This window comes from Rana temporaria, chromosome 6 (genome assembly GCF_905171775.1).
Source record: "Rana temporaria chromosome 6, aRanTem1.1, whole genome shotgun sequence".
Classification (NCBI taxonomy): Eukaryota; Metazoa; Chordata; class Amphibia; order Anura; family Ranidae; genus Rana; species Rana temporaria.
Window position 1 is genome coordinate 139,721,422 of NC_053494.1, and position 19,331 is coordinate 139,740,752.

The window sequence follows — 19,331 nt, forward strand, 5'->3', positions numbered from 1 at the left end:
GAGGCCTCGTACACACGACCGAGAAACTCGACGGGCGAAACACATAGTTTTGCTCGTCGAGTTCCTTGGGAAGCCGTCAAGAAACTCGACAAGCCAATTTTCTCCATTCCCGTCAAGGAAATAGAGAACATGTTCTCTTTTTGGCTCGTCGAGTTTCTCGACAGTTTCCTCGACGGAAATGTACACACGACCAGTTTCCTCGGCAAAAAAATATCTCCCAGCAAGTTTCTTGCTGGTTTTTGCCGAGAAACTCGGTCGTGTGTACGAGGCCTAAGCTTTCCTGAGGCAGGATAGCAAAATATCCTACTTCCAAGAAGTATTTTTGCTTAAAAAAACTTTGCTATGAAGGACCATCGCTTTTTTTTAGATGTAAGAACCATGGATATCTCAAAGGTGCCCCATAGAGCCCTTTTGGTCTATTTTGTAATCCTTAGGTTTAAAACAAGAATTGGGAGTCAGGAACTATATTTGAAAAATAATGGTGTAGATAAAACCCATACAAGTAGCGCACCACCCTCACATGACAGTTTATTTTCTGAAATAATAAGCGGTAATCCTTCATAACGAAGGTCCTTCTATCAAAAATCCAAATGTGAGAGAAGAAGGAGGTGTTTGGATGGATATTCTCCAATAAAAGAATGCTACTGATGACAGATGGTGTGCACATGGATCCAGTGGCTCTAAAATGGGATGAACACAAACACAGCGCAACCACACTAGTACATTGTTAAGAGGCCACGCTTTTTTTTTAACCAGAAAATTCCAAGTTTATTGAGATGTAAAAAAGGATATACATACAGACATAGCAATGGACCAACATCGTCCAAGTTTATAAAGGTAACATCTAAACATAGTAATCTAGTCTGCCTGTACGGCACTTACAAGTCCATGCATGCGTGGGCACATCAAAACCTGAATGTCTATAGAGACCTGCTTGTTGCTAGGACTGTCATCCACAGGGACCTGCTTGTAGCTGGGACTGTTGTCCACAGAGACCTGCTTGTAGCTGGGACTGTCGTCCACATCCTGCTTGTAGCTGGGAGTGTTGTCCACAGAGACCTGCTTGTAGCTGGGACTGTCATCCACAGGGACCTGCTTGTAGCTGGGACTGTCGTCCACAGAGACCTGCTTGTAGCTGGGACTGTTGTCCACAGAGACCTGCTTGTAGCTGGAACTGTCGTCCACAGAGACCTGCTTGTAGCTGGGACTGTTGTCCACAGAGACCTGCTTGTAGCTGGGACTGTCATCCACATAGACCTGCTTGTAGCTGGGACTGTCAGCTTCCCTGAAGAAGGATAGCAAGATATCAAGTTCTAGGAAGTATTATTGATAAAAAAAAAAATTGTTATGAAAGACCATTGCTTAATTTAATAGAATAGAGACTGTCATTTGAGGGTTCTATATTCTTTAGCTTTGTGGTGTTCTTCGCTTTCACTATTTCAGTAGCAGCAAGATCTTAGTTTGTAAGGTATCTTTTTATTCAATTTTATTTTGTCTAATTTTTGTAGTTTTATAGTGCATCTATATTGATGTTTCATATTGTGTGCTATTAGTTTTTTTTTTTTGTTCTTTGAATATAACAATGTATTTGGGCTTATGTTGAATTAATTAAATTGACTTCAACCAAGAACAAGAGCATTGAAGGAGAGCGGAGATTTTTCAGACTGTGACTTTTTCATGTTATTTTAGGAAGTCAAAGTATTTGGCAAAGGGAATCCTGTCAGAATCGTGGCAGTAGACTGTGGAGTAAAGCATAACATCATCCGTCAGTTGGTAAAGGTGAGCGTACTATATCCTATGTTGAGTTAGATGTTCCATTGGCTTAACTTTCCATTTTCCCCAATGGAACTGGATTTTGTTGTCAATGGTCATAAATGTACATATTCCACAACAACACATTAGTAATCAAATACTATGGAGAGCTCTGAAACAAGAGCTCATATTCTGGTGCAAGCTGAGCCTGAAGGATTTTGACCATATGCCGGGCTATCTAGGCTGTCATATCTTGCTGGATTATGGACAGTTGAGTATAAAACTTGATGGGTGGGGGTGGGGGTAGAGCGGTAGACAATACAGTAAGTTAAATTATATCACTTTTTGCATCACTATTCATTATACTGTTTTCAAAATGCATAAAATAACATGTGTGGTATAATAACAATGTCTACAATGCCGGTATTCAAATTAGTTTTCGGCATTATCAAGTTTTACTGAAAATCTGATCAAAGTTAAGGGTTAGAATTTTTTTTAATGACACGTTTTTTACTGTAACAAAGTTTGGAGAGATGTATACTATAGAGCAGGCCACAGGAATGTTAATAACGTGTTTGTAACACTACAGAAGCTCTGAATCACTGGTCTGACACTTGTGATGTGATTGCATAGTCTGAAGTAGTGTGATTTCCACTAATACCTATTCTTTTACTACCATCTGTTGACAAGTAAACCTAGTTATCATTTAGAAAAAAGGTTTATAACAGGGTTTGTGTATTGCAAGTAACAGGACTTATTTTCAAAAGCTAAGAAAATAGACTTGTAAACAGGATCTTGTCACATATGAGTTTATTTACTAAAGCTGGAGAGTGCAAAATCAGTCTCACTTCTGCAGAGAAAACAATCAGCTTTTAACCTCAGCTTGTTTAATTAAGCTTTGGCATTAAAACCTGGAAGATGATTGGTTTCTATTTAGAAATGAGACTGATTTTGCACGCTCCAGCTTTAGTAAATAAACCCCATATTATGTAACATGCAGATTAAAACATAAAAAACAACTCTTAACTTACAGGGTTAGGCAATAGTACTATTTTTGTCACACTTTTTTAAAATAAATCGTTGTATAGCTAGTAAAGGATTAATTAAATTTAACTGAATTTTTTCTCTGATGTTAAATATGTTTCGTAGCTTATCCACTTTTTCAGTTCTAGTGAGTGTCAGGAATTTACATCAACATTTAAATCTACACACATAGCATCGACACCATGATCCAATCACCAGGGAATGTGTTAAGACTAATTTTGATTGTCCAAGAACAGGATTGGAAGTGTGAAAGTTACGTTCTAGTTAAATAATCCCATTTTTGGTATCAGGAAGTCTACTTAGATGGTAATTATTCAAATCACATGGTTGAATCTGTGATTTGTAAAAAATTGCATTCTATGTGGCAGATAAATGGTGTAAAAGGCTGCTACCCTCTTCTGGTTGTTCTAGTTTGACGTAGATGGCCTGTTTTACATTTCTTGCAAATTAGTTCTGCGCGCCCCACTGTCCTTGAAAGAATGGCTATTTTCTCTATGGCATAGAAAAATTGACCTCCTAGGTTGAGTCATTCACTTGTTGGTAGGTTTTTTGTCTCCCCAATGTATAGCTGTTTGTATTCCTCACTACACTGCATACCAAGTCACTTCACTTGTGTTTGAATGTTTGGTCATTTGGATGTACAAGCGTGTGTCTCTCTGTGTTGCTGGACTTAAAAAGAAATAGGGATGGGATGTTTGTTAAAGACTCTTCAGAGTTTTTTAGGCACTCCGGTTACATACAGGATGAAAATATTTTACCATATGTCAGGTTTCTGTCTGATTTCTATTGTTGTTTATGTCTCAGTTTTGAGACTCTACCATTTTCTGTCCTGATGACCATTGAACAGAGGAAATATATAATTTTACAGCTGTCACTGGAACACGAGGTGAGGGTAAATCCCCCACCAAGGACTTCTCTTCCAGATAGCATTTTTCTTTATTTTGCAGAGATTTTTACTTGCCTATGTTTGTGTTTCTGGGACAGAGAGCAAAGGGAATTTTGCATATTGGAAATACAGATAGCAATAAGAGCAGGACAAAAATTCCCTTTTTTCTTCCTGCAGAGAGGAGCAGAGATAAAGCTAGTCCTTTGGAATCATGACAATCATTTGACCTTGATCGGTTCAAAGTACTTGATAAAGAAAAACATCCACTTCAGCTCCCTATTAATATGTTTCCTTTTCTACCTGTAGAGAGGTGCAGAGGTACATCTTGTCCCTTGGAATCATGACTTCTCTCAGATGGAATATGATGGTCTCCTAATTACAAGTGGCCCTGGAAACCCAGAGTTAGCAAAGCCTCTAATACAAAACCTCAAGAAGGTGAGTGAGCACCGTACACAATTTACATTATGTATTTCAACCAATTTATCATATTTTGTATGTGTGGAAAGCTGACTTTTATTTCTAATTAATTTCTAGGTCTTCCAGAGCGACCGTCCTGAGCCTATTTTTGGCATCTCTAAAGGGAATGAAATTGCAGCTTTGGCAGCTGGTGGCAAGACGTATAGGTTGCCCATGGCTAACAGGTAGGATGTTGCAATGATGCAAGTAAAATAAATATATCTTCAAGAAATAAATATTACAAAAATAAAACATTAAAGCGGAGGTCCGCCTAAAAAAAAATATTAAAATCCAGCAGCTACAAATACTGCAGCTGCTGACTTTTAATAAGAGGACACTTACCTGTCCAGGGTGCCCGCAATGTCGGTAGCTATCCTCAGTGAGGGAATCAGGAAGTGAAGCGTTGCGGCTTCACTTCCCACTTCCCTACTGCACAAGCGTGAGTCACACTGGGTGTCCTCACTGGTCCCTGCTGTCTTCTGGGACCTGTGTGTTTCCCAGAAGACTGCAGGGGAGGACAGTGTATGTGCCGGTCATGATGTAGGTCACCGCGGTGATCTATGCGAGGAAGTGGGAGCAAATACATGTATTACACAGGTATATGCTCCCCCCTGAAAGGTGCAAAATGTGACACCGAAGGGGGGGGGGAAGAATCCACGAAGTGGAAGTTCCATTTTTTGGTGGAACTCCACTTTAACACAAACAAATGTTATAAAATAATGCTAAGGAACAGACATGCAAAAAGGGAAAAAAATTGCTGCAGCCAATACACAGAGTTAGGAAAATATAACATTTGTGTTAACTTTGTATTGCTGTCATTGACCCTGCTATGGAAATGTGACCTCACTTTATGCCCTTGTGACATCCTGTAACAGCAGGACAAAAAATGAGAGGAGTGGTTGTCACTGGGACAGGAAGACACAGAGAACCAACAGATTTTCCATTTTACTAAGAAAAAGGGAAAATCTCTCCAATGGGATCAAAGGCCACAGGAAAAAAACATAACAGGGGTTCATTCCCTATCCCACTCTCTCCAAAACTAAGAGAAAATTTGTCTGGAAATTCAATGGCTATTATGCACAGGTCACAATATAGCTATATACATTAAAAAAAAGAATGCCTGTATAAAAGAAAATTGACTGCAACTGATATCAGTCAGTGCTAAGCTTAAAATTCCATAAGTTTATTGACATATTGCCCAAGAAAATGTGTCTGTTATGATGCATTTTAAAACTGGCTTGTCTCTAATCTCCTTCTGATCCCCTTATATTGGTTTGGACTTAGCTTGTCTTCCAACTACTGCTACTGAAATGTTGCCCCTTGTTAATTATTGGCCAGAATTTGGGTCTCGTTTCTTTGTCTGCCACCTGACCTGATCCTCCTACCCAATTGTCCAACTATGATTGTCTATGGCCTTCTAGTTTGAAGATGATTACTACACTGTCTACATATAAATTATTTTAGCTGATGCTGTCTAATCACTCTCCAGCCAGGTAATTTAGAGCAGTGGCTCTCAACCCTATCCTCAAGTACCCCAACAGGCCATATTTTAGGAATTTTTCTTAGCTATAATAGCTGTCCAAAATACCAAGCCATTGATTCTAATTTAAAGCATCTGTGCAAGATAAAGGAAAACCTGCAAACATGTCCTGTTAGGGGGGACTTGAGGACAGGGTTGAAAACCACTGATTTAGAGGATCATAGTCTGCACCACACAATTACTACACTGTCTACATATATATTATTTTACCTGATCTTGTCTGATCAGTCTCCTGCCGGGTAATTTAGAGGATCATAGCCTGAAATTTGGCCTTTAGCCACTTTTAAAACCTCAGTGTGAGCATTCTGCTACCCTGCTGGTTATAGAGAAGATCCATCTAAGTCTATGGCATTAATAGTTTACGAGCTCCATGCAAATATTTTTTCTCATTTGATTTATCGTTGGTTTTCTGTGAAAGTACTCACATACTGGAAGTTGTGATTTCAAGTTGCAAAAAATTGATATTTTTTTAAGGTTTGCATAAGAATCTGGAGTGCAATTACCGTATTTATCGGCATATAACACACACAGGCGTATAACACGCACCCTAACTTTAAGAGGGAAGTTTCAGGAAAAATACTTTCCACAGCCCCCTGCGTATAACACGCAGGCACAGTTTACCCTTTATTTTCAGGGTAAAAAAGTGAGTGTTATACGCCAGTATACGCCAGTACTTTTAAACAAATACAATAGCTGGATGATCTTTGTATATGACCGCCATTACCTCACCAAGCTGCTATGACGCACTTTGTGATATGCCTAGGTGGATGGGGATTCAATATGGGCTAGCCTAATGCCGCGTACATACAGCTGGAATTTCCGACAACAAATGTTCGATGTGAGCTTGTTGTCCAAAAATCCGACCGTGTGTATGCTCCATCGTACATTTGCTGTGGAAATTTCCGACAACTAAAATTTGAGAGCTGGTTCTCAAATTTTCCGACAACAAAAGTGTTGTCGGAAATTTTGATCGTCTGTATGCAATTCCGACGCACAAAAATCCTACGCATGCTTGGAATCATTGAACTTAATTTTTCTCGGCTCGTCGTAGTGTTTTGCGTCACCGCATTCTTGACGTTCTGAACTTTCGACAACATTTGTGTGACCGTGTGTATGCAAGACAAGTTTGAGCCAACAATCGTCAGAAAAAAATCCACAGTTTTGTTGTCGGAATATACGATTGTGTGTACGCGGCATTATACATGAATTGGCCATATTTGAGCAACTACAGTTAAAGTGCAACACCCATTTTGAACCAAAGATCTATTTTAAGGGCGGATAGTGGATATTCCAGACAAGATTGGTCCATTTATTCTAGGAGGTGCAGTTGTTGGTCATATGGTCTACCTTAAAGCGAAAGTAAACCCGCTGTCTTTTTTTTTTTACACCTGTAAGGGAAAAAGCATATTGAGTTAGTATGCACCGAATACTAGCTCATTATGAAAGCTCATTATGAAATACTTACCTTAGAACGAGGCGTTGGTGTCCCACCCAGTCCACACCAAGGCAGCTGACATTTCGCCTTGGCGTGTCTTCCGGATATCGCTGGCTCCAGCGTTGTGAGTTGCTGGAGCTGCAATGTCATCACTCTCACACAAGCGTGCGGGAGACTTCTTTCCAGCAAGGTCCGGTGGTCTGAGCAATCTATATATTCATCACAGAGCTTGACATTTATTATTTTCCTGATGAAGCGGGCTAATGACCCGCCACAGCAAGCAACCCATCACCTAAACATGCCTCGGATGATGAGGAAATATATGATATATAATATGTACATGTGATCATGTTTTGTATAACTCCAGATTTTTAATATTACCACATTGTTTTTATATTTGTATAAATACAATTTTGAGATTTTATTCTACTTGTTTGGGTACGGTTAAAGTCCTGATTTTACTAGTTAGGTTTTTTGTATGCTTTTCTTTATAGGATGTGGTTCCTAACACGAACAGTGTCTAAAATACCGAAGGTCCCCATTTGGGATTCCTTCCTCCCACCCATTTAATATTGAAACTTTTAAAAAAACACTTTGACTAAAAACTTCAGAATGCAAAAACAATTATTTGTCAGCCTAGTCTAGGAACCAGAAAGAACAATATTGAAAGCAACAGAAAAACCTGCAGACACTGCAGAAAGCCTTAATGTAACATCAGTGCTTAGTAAAGCTTTAAAAGGTGTGCTTACTGGTTCCTGGCTGGGCTGTCATGGATTGTTTTTTGCATTCTGAGGTCACTTTCACAGTCTGACTGAGATTCTAAAAAAGAGATTCATTGGGTCCTTTATCAGTTAGCAGGGGTCATATCTGAACTACTTTGGCTAAGGGATTTGTAAAAATAAATAAATTAGAGATTGCCAATAATTTGCTTCCGTACTCACTATGCGAAGCAATGTGAATAAACTGCATACCTGCACAGGTGTCAAAGGTGGAACCATATTAACCACTTGCCTACTGTGCACATACACCCCCTTCCTGCCCAGACTAAATTTTAGCTTCCGGCACTGCGTCACTTTAACTGACAATTGCGCGGTCGTGCGATGTGGCTTCCAAACAAAATTGACGTCCTTTTTTTCCCACAAATAGAGCTTTATTTTGGTGGTATTTGATCGCCTGTGCGGTTTTTAGTTTTTGCGCTATAAACAAAAAAAGAGCGACAATTTTGAAAAAAAAACACTATTTTTTACTTTTTGCTATAATAAATATCCCATTTAAAAAAAAAAAAAATAATTTTTATCTCCGTTTAGGCCAATACGTATTCTTCTACATATTTTTGTTAAAAAAAAAAAAAAAAAATCGCATTAACCGTATAATGACTGGTTTGTTATATTGCCTACAAAATAGGGGGACATAATTATGATTTTTTTTAAATTTATTTTGTACTAGGAATGGCGGCGATCTGCGATTTTTTTTCCAGGATTGCGACATTATAGCGGACACATCGGACATTTTTTGACACATTTTTGGGACCATTCACATTTATACAGTGAACAGTGCTATAAATATGCATTGATTACTGTATAAATGTGACTGGCAGGGAAGGGGTTAACCACTAGGGGGCGGGGAAGGGGTTAAATGTGTAGCCTGATTAGTGTTCTAACTGTGGGGGGAGGGGGGTGACTGGGGGAGGTGACCGATCTGTGTCCCTATGTACAAGAGACACAGATCGGTCTCCTTTCTCCCTGACAGGACCTGGAGCTCTGTGTTTACACACAGTGCTCCACGTCCCCGCTCAGTTACCGGGCAATTGCGGGTGCCCGGCGGCCATCGCGGCCGCCGGGCACGCGCACAGTGTTCCCAGTAACGCGCGCGCGCCCCCTAGCAGCTTCTAATGACAGGACGTCATATGACGTCCTGTCAGAACAACAGGGGATACCGCCCGCCGTCATTTGACGGCACGCGGTACTAAGGAGGTTAAAAACGTACACTTGTACACCATGAAGGTGTAAATTAGTAATATGAAAAGCATGAAATATATTTACTCTCTATATAATCTGCCTAGTACCAGCATGACTAGTCCCTGTAACATATTACCCTTTTTTTCTTTATAGAGGGCAGAACCAACCTGTTATGAACACCTTGAATGGCCAAGCTTTCATTACTGCTCAGAACCATGCCTATGCAGTGGATAACAATTCTCTACCTGCAGGCTGGAAACCACTTTTTGTGAACATCAATGACCAGAGCAATGAGGTGATTTCAGTTCCTAGGGATGTACTGTTTCAATAAGAACAACATATATTTCTTCATCTATCTTTCTTTCAACAGGGGATTATGCATGAGACCAAACCAATCTTCACTTCGCAATTTCACCCTGAGGCCAACCCTGGGCCTGTTGACACAGAGGTACAGTATACCAATGTATACGGAAGCATTAGAAATAGCCATAATAAGATTACTATGACCTTGTTGGGAAAGGTCACCTTGCTGGGAAAGGTCTGCAAGCTTACTAAATCAATGCTGTTGCTAGATCATATACTGAACTTCTTTGATTTTCATTTTAGTTCCTATTTGATGTCTACATGTCACTGATACAGAAGGGTAAAGGTACCACCCTGACATCTGTAATGCCCAAACCAGCTCTGCAGTCTAAACGAATTGATGTAAGTAACCCTATTTAACGGGGGTGCATTTGCTGGATGGGTAATATATTAGACTAAACAAAAATTAATGAATGCCTAGCTGGAAATTATACTTACCAACCAGAAACAGTCAGTAATTAAATCTGTCTTTGGGCTAAGGAATGATTGTGTTCTCTCTTGAAGACACTGTGGCTTTATAAAACAAGCTCTAAGATTCTCTCAATTCTCTCTTCAGCTGGCAAAATAGAAACATCATTTTTGCATGAGAGGTAGAAAAACAGTACTGCAACAATAGTGTTCTTTCTTAATAAATGTATTGTATTCACAAACATGTAAAGATCAAAGAACATATATTTGTTAGGACAAATTATGACTGATCTTCACACTGTCATTTAAAGTGAAGCTTTATTGCTTTTTGATTACTTTTATTTTACAAAGTTTTAAAGTTTATATGAATTTAAACTATTTTATATCATTTTTTTTCTACATATCTACAATCCTTGTTTTAAAATAAACCTTTTATAAAAAGGGAAACTCATGAAAACTGGCATTATAGCTTTTCTAAAGAGAGAGTACACAAACGCTGTTTTCTTTAAGACACTATCTGGGGAATTCAATAAAGCACCACTTCTCTGGCTGTAATGCCTATTTCAGTAGCTTGGCCAAAATGTGAGGCAGAATCAGGTCATTCTTAATAGTGCAACAAATTCTAAAATAATTACCTCCAGTTCATAGATAATGAAACTAGAGATAATTAAGACCAACAGTAATTTGATGTAAAGGAACAGAAAGAGTGCCTGCCTCTGTATGCTGTGTAGCTGGCAGCAAGTTTTCCCCCACCTCACCTGTTTCCTGTTGAAGCCCTCTGTCGGCTGATGTCACAGAGCCGATCCAGACTATGGCAAAATTACAACCATATGGTTGGGATCTGCCCACATGCCTGGACTGGCACCTGGTGGGGTAGATGCTCAGTTCAAGAAGGAAGGTTAGCCTGTATGGACACAGTGGCCTCATTACGCCTCATTACGCCTCCTCTCATGGTGCTTGCCACAAGTTTATGTACCTGTTTCCAACAGATACATGAATCTGTCACCTGCACTCATGTGTGGAGACACGGTGGATTCTAAAGAGTGTCAAAGACACTATTTATAAATTCCCTTTTCTGCCTCTGTAATGTTAGTATAGGGTAGAGAAGTATAGGGCAGAAAATGGAAAGTAAAATAATAATAAATTGCAGCTTGTGCAGTATATAAGGAAAGCCTAAAAACATGTAAAAAAGGAACTCAAGCTCCACATGCTGCTTACATATGGAAATCTGAATACGTATTTGAAAATACGTTTGTTTATAGTAGTGTAACGAATGGCTGTGCTTTTCAGTATTGACTATAATCCGTGCTGTTTGTTCCAACAAGTTTTGAAATCTCCTGCTATTAATGATTTTGTTGTTATTTTTCTAAAAGGTTTGGGGTCATCCAGTATGATACTATATAAAATGAAGTAAAATTAGGTTTTTGTTTAATCTGCATTTGAAGTATTACTATAAGCTACATATTACTAGGAGCTACAATCATAAACTTAGCCTTGTTAAGCCTTGTATCTGTATCAACAGAAGGATGGCAGGGCACACCAGGGAGGTGCTGGGAAAGCAGTATAGAGGCAAGGCCATCGTAATGTAGGAGGATCTTCCCTGTTAAGAACTGTGTTTCTTGTTATGTTAGCCTCAATTCTTTAAGTATTTCCAATGTATTTGTCTATTTTTTCTGTTTCAAAATATTTGTTTTTAATACTTTGTAGGTAGCTAAAGTCCTTATCCTGGGCTCTGGAGGTCTCTCTATTGGGCAAGCAGGAGAGTTTGATTATTCTGGGTCACAAGCAGTTAAAGCTATGAAAGTAAGTGCATTTTTATTTTATATGATTAGACACAGTGATTATAGTAAATTCAGACTTTGTATATGCATAGTAAATGTGTACAGGTCATGGTCACACGAGGGAGCAGGAGGGTGGATGGTTGCTTACCTACACACGTTTATTTCGAGCTTGAGTAGGAATAGAGTTACTTGAGATTAGCCTTAACAAAGGAAATCTAAGTCTTTGTATTTCTACCAATAAAGGTTTCCATTAGGATTATGATACAGTCATACCTACAGAAATGTTTTACAGACCCATGTCAGAAGCAAAACACAAATTTCTGTGTACACTAATTCTTATGTATCATTCAAACTGCCCTGGGCCCATAGTATAACAAAATCACAATTACCCCATGGGCCTGCACGTTACATTTTTCCGTTTCTCCTTTACCATGAAAGTACTAAATTAAGTAGGATGTGTTGTCACATGATTTGAAGGATGCAGAAAAAAAACATTCAGTAAAGATCATTGTGTTAAATTATTTTTTTATTATTTTAGAAACCAAAGACAACATTTTATTTGACAATGAGCAAACTGGGCAGCCATATGAGGGCAAAGTAGGGAAGTCAATACAAAAGAGAAATACAGTAGCAAAAAAAAAAAAGTAAACAACTTTACTGAAAGATTTATATTGCATTAAAGTAAACTTGGAACTATCTGTAACTACAGCTCTAACAGTGCATTATAAGATATGGATCTGATCTAATAGGATCTGTTGGGTGCCAGAGAATATAAATATGATTAAACATGACATGATTAATAACAAACTATTCTACATGTGTATGTTACTAAAAGACAAAATTTGATTGTACAGTATTGTTTTGTTGTTGCATAACTCATAAAATATTTGTCTCATAGGAAGAAAATGTGAAAACAGTTCTTATGAACCCCAACATTGCCTCTGTCCAGACTAATGAGGTGGGCCTCAAGCAAGCTGACACCGTCTACTTCCTACCCATCACACCACAGTTTGTCACCGAAGTCATTAAGGCAGAAAGACCTGACGGAATTATCTTGGGAATGGGTGGACAGACAGCTCTGAACTGCGGTGAGTACAGCCCAAATCTGGTCATACAAGGTTAGAATTGTTTTACAAAATGTTCATTTTTAAAACGTCTTATTTTCTAATGGTTAAAGGGGATACGTTAACAATCATTTTCAACTGTAGGGATGAGAAAAATTTAAGGCAATGAATAAACATTTTTTCTTGTTTCTTATCTGAAGAATTATCTAACTTTTAAAGCCCATGTGCTATGAAAAGTTTAAAGTTGAAGTGTAGTCAAATACTGTCTAAGCTTTAACCTGTTTCCACCCCCATTCTAAGCCCTATTCTAACTACCCTGTAAAGGAAAGATACCTATACTTACCTATTTTCGAGGCGCTCTGGTCCGGCCACATGATCGGCTCCCAATACTCTCAATGCAGTCTGAGAAAGCATGGATAAACAAAGAACACACCAGTTCCAGAAAGGCTACACAAGGAAGACATCCCCTGTCTGAGTTTAGCTATGCCCAGCTCATTCCCTGTACCATGTGATTCCAGTTACCCAGCTGTGAGTTGCCCTCATTGATATAACTACCCTCTCCATACTAAATACAGGAGAGAGGTGGAAGATGCTGAAATTAAACAGAGGGATATTTGGACGACTAGCTGGGAGAAGTACCTGTAGCGCCTCCTTACTTTCAGTATGGGCACTACGCTAAAGTTAGTGGGGAATGGGAGAGTTACTTTGCTGCCATTCAAAATTTGCTAAAATTGGGACTTCTGTCACTCCAGAAACATCCACTGGGTCAGTCTGTGCTCCAGGGATGCAATACCATCCCTGGCCAGCAGTTGGCACCAGAGGGGTTCTGGCAGAGCAACTTTCCCCAGCAGCCAATCAGAGAAGTTTCTCCCTCGCAAGGCATGCTGGGGAGGGGTATATCTGTGACAGGTGTCATGTGCTAACTGAGTTTTCGCTGAGTCCCAGTTCCAGGTGCGGCATCCACCTTCAGGGTGCGCGCATCCATGGACCCCGCCAGCGAGGCCCACCAGGCCAGAATTGCAGTCTACATTAACCCTCACCCTGAGGTAAAAAGGGACTCCAGTGACTTACTGGGTTCCCGGTTCTATTGAAAGGATCCCAGGCTGGGTGCCGTTAAGTTGGGGAGTCGGCTTGAGGGGAACCCGGAGGCAGGTTGTCCAACAGGGCTTGAACGAACCAATCGGGGATCTGGTGACCGGAATGTTGACAGGTACGTGTTGCTGTCATCCGGTGACCTATGCTACAAACCTACTGGGAGGATTCGCTCAATTTATCCATCTAGCTCACCTAAATTAATTGGCCTGTGAAAAACCCTTTATTCACTGTCTGGACTTTCGCTTTGTTCTCCAACTGCACCCATACGCCAAATTAAGGTAACTCAATATGCCGATCCCAAAAACAAATCAGCGGCTCCTTCGGTGGTAGCGCTACATACCGTATGTAAAAAACCATAAAAAGATTACTTAAATTTGGTTAAATTCTGCTATATATGATGCCTTAGGACCGGTTACAAAAAAGAACACATGAAAAACAACAAAAATGTTATTCTACAATCTGTGGATTTAAAATAGACAAACTCTTCTTTGTAGTTCATTCTCCTTTTATCTATGGCAGGTGTGGAACTTTTCAAACGAGGGGTACTCAAGGAATACGGAGTGCGGGTTTTGGGCACCTCAGTGGAGTCCATCATGTTTACAGAAGACAGACAGCTCTTCTCTGACAAACTAAATGAAATTAAGGAACCTATTGCCCCCAGTTTTGCTGTGGAATCGGTAAGGCTGATTTTCACATGTGGCATTGAAAAGAATGATGTGAATTTTATAATGCCTCACAATAATGTTGCTTTTTAATTGAGCCATAAAATGGAACTAAAGTCAAAAATACCTATGGTCAATAGTCTGGAGTCTGCGAGGTTCCTTGCCGGCATCTTCTCCTTGTCTTCTTCCGGATACTGGTCTTTGGCTGTTTTGATTGACTGGTGCCTATAAATATTAAAGACTTAGGGGTCGATTTACTAAAGGCAAATAGACAAGTGCATTTGCACCAGAGCTTAGTAAATGAGGGAACCATCCAATCATGTGCAAGCATAAATTCAGTTTTTTTTCCTTGAATGTCATTGGGTATTTCTTGTTAACTGAAGCTTTTCTATGTAAACTGAAGCTTTACTTAATTTACTAAGCTCTGAAGCAACTGCACTTGCAACATGCACATGCTATTTGCTTTTAGTAAATCTACCCCTTAGTTTATTTTGAAAGCCTAATATTAGGAATGTTTATTTTTAATTTATTCATTACATTAATTCGAAAATGCAGTTTAGAAGGGGTTGCTTTTTTTTCGTGTGTCAATGACTTTTTTTGAAAAACTTGAATTTTAGGTTTGCCTCAGGTTATATTAAAAAACAATGGCCCAGATCCACGAAGCAGTTACGTTGGCGTATCTATTGATACGCCGCGTAACTTCTAGGATGCTCCGGCGTATCTTTGTTTTGTATCCATAAAACAAGATACGCCTGAAGCTGGGCTAGATCGGACTGACGTACGTCTTAGTACGCCGTTGGATCTAAGGTGCATATTTACGCTGGCCGCTAGGTGGCGCTTCTGTTGATTTCCGCGTCGAGTATGCAAATGAGTTAGGTACGCCAATCCACAAACGTACGTCCGCCCGGCACATTTTTTTACGTAAGGCTTTTTTCGGCGTAACGTTACCCCTGCTCTATGAGGCGTAGGCAATGTTAAGTATGGACGTCGGGCCAGCGTAGAATTTTCCGTCGTGTACGTCATTTGCGTAAAACGTTCGTGAATAGGGCTTTGCGTAAATTACGTTCACGTCGTCTAGGCATTGAGCGGGCGTAATTTAATTTGAAAATTCGACATGATACTGAGCATGCGCACGCATGCGCAGTATGAAAAAAGCGTCATTTACGTAGGGTCAAGCTTATTTTACATAAAACACGTCCCCCTGTTCATCATTTGAATTCCGCGCCCTTACGCCGGGAGATTTACGCTACGCCGCCGTAATTTTAGAGGCAAGTGCTTTGTGAATACAGCACTTGCCTCTCAAAGTAGCGGCGGCGTAGCGTAACTACGATACGCTACGCCTGCCTAAAATTACTCTACGCTACGTGGATCTGGCCCAATGTATTTACTTGTGGTCAGGCAAGTGTTAAAGTGTAAACAAAACGACTAGCCCTTCCTAAAATCAAAGCGCTTGTGGAAGAAAGGAGAGAAACTCAATGAAAATACACAGAGGGACTATAATCACCTCCCTCCCAATATAAAAAAACAGTGATGGTAAAAAGCTGCCACTTTATCCCATCTACTGATAAGCAAATTTTTAGCAATACAACATACAATGCATTAACAACACATTACATATCAAGGCGGCGCTACCTAAAAACATATATATATGGGGTGTATTTAGACCCCGAATTATCTTCATGAGTGGTGGTTCTGGTGGAAGAAGATGAGCATTTCAAGCCGTTGAGATCTCTTTTGCTTTTTTTTTTAACACAGACTCTTGTCTCTACTGTTTCTTACAGTTCACTTTTTCAGATATAGTGTTTATTTATTAGAAAAAAAAAAAAAATATATATATATATATATATATATGTGTGTGTTTTTAGGTAGCGCCGCCTTGATATGTAATGTGTTGTGAATGCATTGTATGTTGTATTGCTATAAGTGTTAAAGTGTATCTGTAGCCAAAATGTATTTTAAGTTGTGTATAAAGTTGGGCAGGATTATAATCCCTGTCCTAGGGACAACCTTTTCAACTCACCAATGGCAACACTGTTTCATTTTTTATTGCTGTCTGTTTCCCTGTTTCAAATTTTCTCCTGTTCCCTGTCTGGTAAAGGTTGTCCCCAGAACTGAAAGTATGGGAAAAAGTCTGTAACAGAGCCCCAGATAGCAGTAAAACTGGACAGTAATTCTGTTACTTCCCTACTCTATCCAAAGCTACAAAAAAAGGTTTTGGCTATAGGTACTGGTATGGCTCGTCTGCATTAAAAATCCTGCTTGCTCAGCCATTTTTATTTTTTACATGAAGTTCACTTTAAGGTAAGACACCTTAAGCCTTAAGAACCACTTTAACAACAGTCAGTGAAAAAAGTCAGAAAGTGACATTTATTCTAAACTTTGCTGCAAATAAGTTAAATAAAAAAAATGTATTTTGGATATATGGCTGTTAGGTAACAGTTATTTGAACATTTTCCTCATTATTTTTACTGCCTTATCTGTCTGACCTTACATGTTAGGTAATAAAACTCTTTTCTCGTAGGTGAAAGATGCTTTGGAAGCAGCTGATAAAATTGCCTATCCTGTCATGATTCGATCTGCTTATGCCTTAGGTGGTCTGGGGTCAGGACTTTGTCCCGATAAGGAAACACTCATAGACCTGGCAACAAAGGTAAACATGACTAGGCTTTTCAAAGCACGGGAAATTAATCAGCAAGTTGTCCATTCACGTATACTAGGTTACATTATATCTGCAGCACTTGTACTGACTTAATGGACCAATGTAATGGTTCTGAATGCAAAAGCCCAAGCTAAAAATAAAACATTTAATAAAAAATGCATTAGGATGAAGTATGTTGAATGGATAATCACTACTAAAATCTACTACTAAAATCTTCAAATGAAGTTAAAGCCAAGACTTTTTTTTTCCTAGTTTTAAATAAAGTTGTAAAGGGTTAAAACTCCATTGCAGTTTATTTTTTTTACCATCTGTATCCCACTGAGGAGGTTTCCCTTCACTTTCTGTCCTAAAAACACAACAGAAAATAAATTAAATCTTACCAAAGTGAGGGAAATACCAATTGTCACCAAATTGTCCTGCTAGCATTCCATCAGTCCATGCAGCCAATGGCTGCTGCTCTGATCTGTGTATTCTGACAGGAGGGGAGTTCCTCCTGTCAGGATACAATAGTGCAGTAGTGCAGCATCCACTCTGCTTGTGTTGACGCAGGGACCTGTCAGTTTTTTTTTGTTCAACCCACCGGTTGAAGAAAAATAAACTGCCCGTGTATACCTTGCTTAAGAACTGGTTTTGTTTTTGGGTTCAGATAAGCTTTCCATTACCTGCTGATCGCCAACAGTACATTTACTGCTGGAGGGTGGCTCCCACTGACTCAGCGATGTACCCATAGCGAGGTTGTGCTAAACGTCTAGGTTTACAGGTGCCCCCTGCCTCTCGTGCTGTGATTGGACACAGCATGAGTTCGTCAGCAGGCTCACAACTAAAGATTTTGTCTGTGAACCTGATGATTGATGTGGGCAATCACAGGTTAGTAAACACACAAGCCAGATCTGGCTGGTTCTTCTCGCTGGTTTCACTTACCATTCAGAGTGAACATCAGGGAGGAAAGCCAGCCAGATCTGTGAGTAAAAGCAGCACACATAAACTTGTTAGGCACAGAGTTAACCCCTTGATTGCCCTCCTGATCACCCCTGTCACTCAGCCACTGTCATCACTACAGTGACAGTGCATAGCATTATCACTAATTACTGTATTATTGTCACTAGAGACGTCAGATAGTGCCAGTTAGTCAGTTAAGCTGGCCACACATGGTTTGAATCTCAGCTGGCTCAACAGGAAACGGCTGAGATTCAAACCGTTAATGGGCAGGCTGAATGTGCCAAGTTGATCAATTGATCAACTTGGGTACAACCAGCCTGCCAGATTCTCTTGTGATTATCACAAGTGGCTGCATTAGCTGCTAGCGATAATCACTGTCTTCTCCCGATGGGAAAGGCTTCCCCTCCCCACTCCCGTCGCTCCTGCCAGGAGAATACAATGGCCCGGCAGAAGGTATCCCCCTGTCAACACTGTCTGTGTTGATGGGTAAATCGTGTGAATTTCAGCCTGACTTGGTGCCCATCCCAGCCAGTGCATGTATTTATTGTGTTTGTGTAAGAATAACTATAAAGGTTGCCAACTATAGTCAACTATAGTAGTCTAGGTATTAGCAAAAAAATGTATAAAAAATGTAATACAGATCACAGTTGGTAGCATACACTATCCTTGCATTGACATTTATTTTAGGATTATAATAAAATTTGATGTAGAACCAATCAAAAAAACTTTAATGTTACATTTCATTTTAATCTCCTTCCTGCAATTCATGTTTTATAATAATTTTAGCGCATACAAAATTTACATGGTATAATGGCTTTCAATTCTGACAATCTCTATTTTATTTTAAAGGCTCTGGCAATGACCAACCAGATCTTGGTGGAACGTTCAGTTGTAGGCTGGAAAGAGATTGAATATGAGGTAGTTAGAGATGCAGCAGATAACTGTGTTACCGTCTGCAACATGGAAAATGTTGATGCTATGGGGGTCCATACAGGTAAACATTTGGATTTCCGTATGTGAAATTGTATATGTGTGGTACTGACAAATATACTTTATTTCAAACACCATCAGTAAGATTTATTGAAAGATGAAGATGAGAATCTTATAAACCATGTAAAATCTAAAAAAATGTATATAAATGGAACCTCACAAAATAAGTGTAGCGCAAAAATTTGTGATAAACAGAAATAAATATATGTCCAAAAAACAGGTAACATCAGTCTTCAGTTGCTGTGATATAACAAACACACCGCTGTGTGAAAAGTGATTCAAAATCTTCACTCTTCCTT

General features: G+C 39.4%; 1 protein-coding gene across 1 annotated transcript in view; it reads left to right on the top strand.

Moving 5' to 3' along the window:
• CPS1 (carbamoyl-phosphate synthase 1) overlaps positions 1-19,331 on the top strand; it is a 147,482-nt gene that overhangs the window by 36,854 nt on the left and 91,297 nt on the right. Inside the window, exons 7-17 of the mRNA XM_040357458.1 lie at positions 1,690-1,779; positions 3,989-4,117; positions 4,217-4,323; positions 9,225-9,366; positions 9,442-9,519; positions 9,678-9,776; positions 11,550-11,645; positions 12,522-12,711; positions 14,302-14,459; positions 16,966-17,094; positions 18,892-19,036. Of these exons, the coding sequence (XP_040213392.1) occupies positions 1,690-1,779; positions 3,989-4,117; positions 4,217-4,323; positions 9,225-9,366; positions 9,442-9,519; positions 9,678-9,776; positions 11,550-11,645; positions 12,522-12,711; positions 14,302-14,459; positions 16,966-17,094; positions 18,892-19,036 (1,363 nt within the window). The remainder of the gene's footprint in view (positions 1-1,689; positions 1,780-3,988; positions 4,118-4,216; positions 4,324-9,224; positions 9,367-9,441; positions 9,520-9,677; positions 9,777-11,549; positions 11,646-12,521; positions 12,712-14,301; positions 14,460-16,965; positions 17,095-18,891; positions 19,037-19,331) is intronic.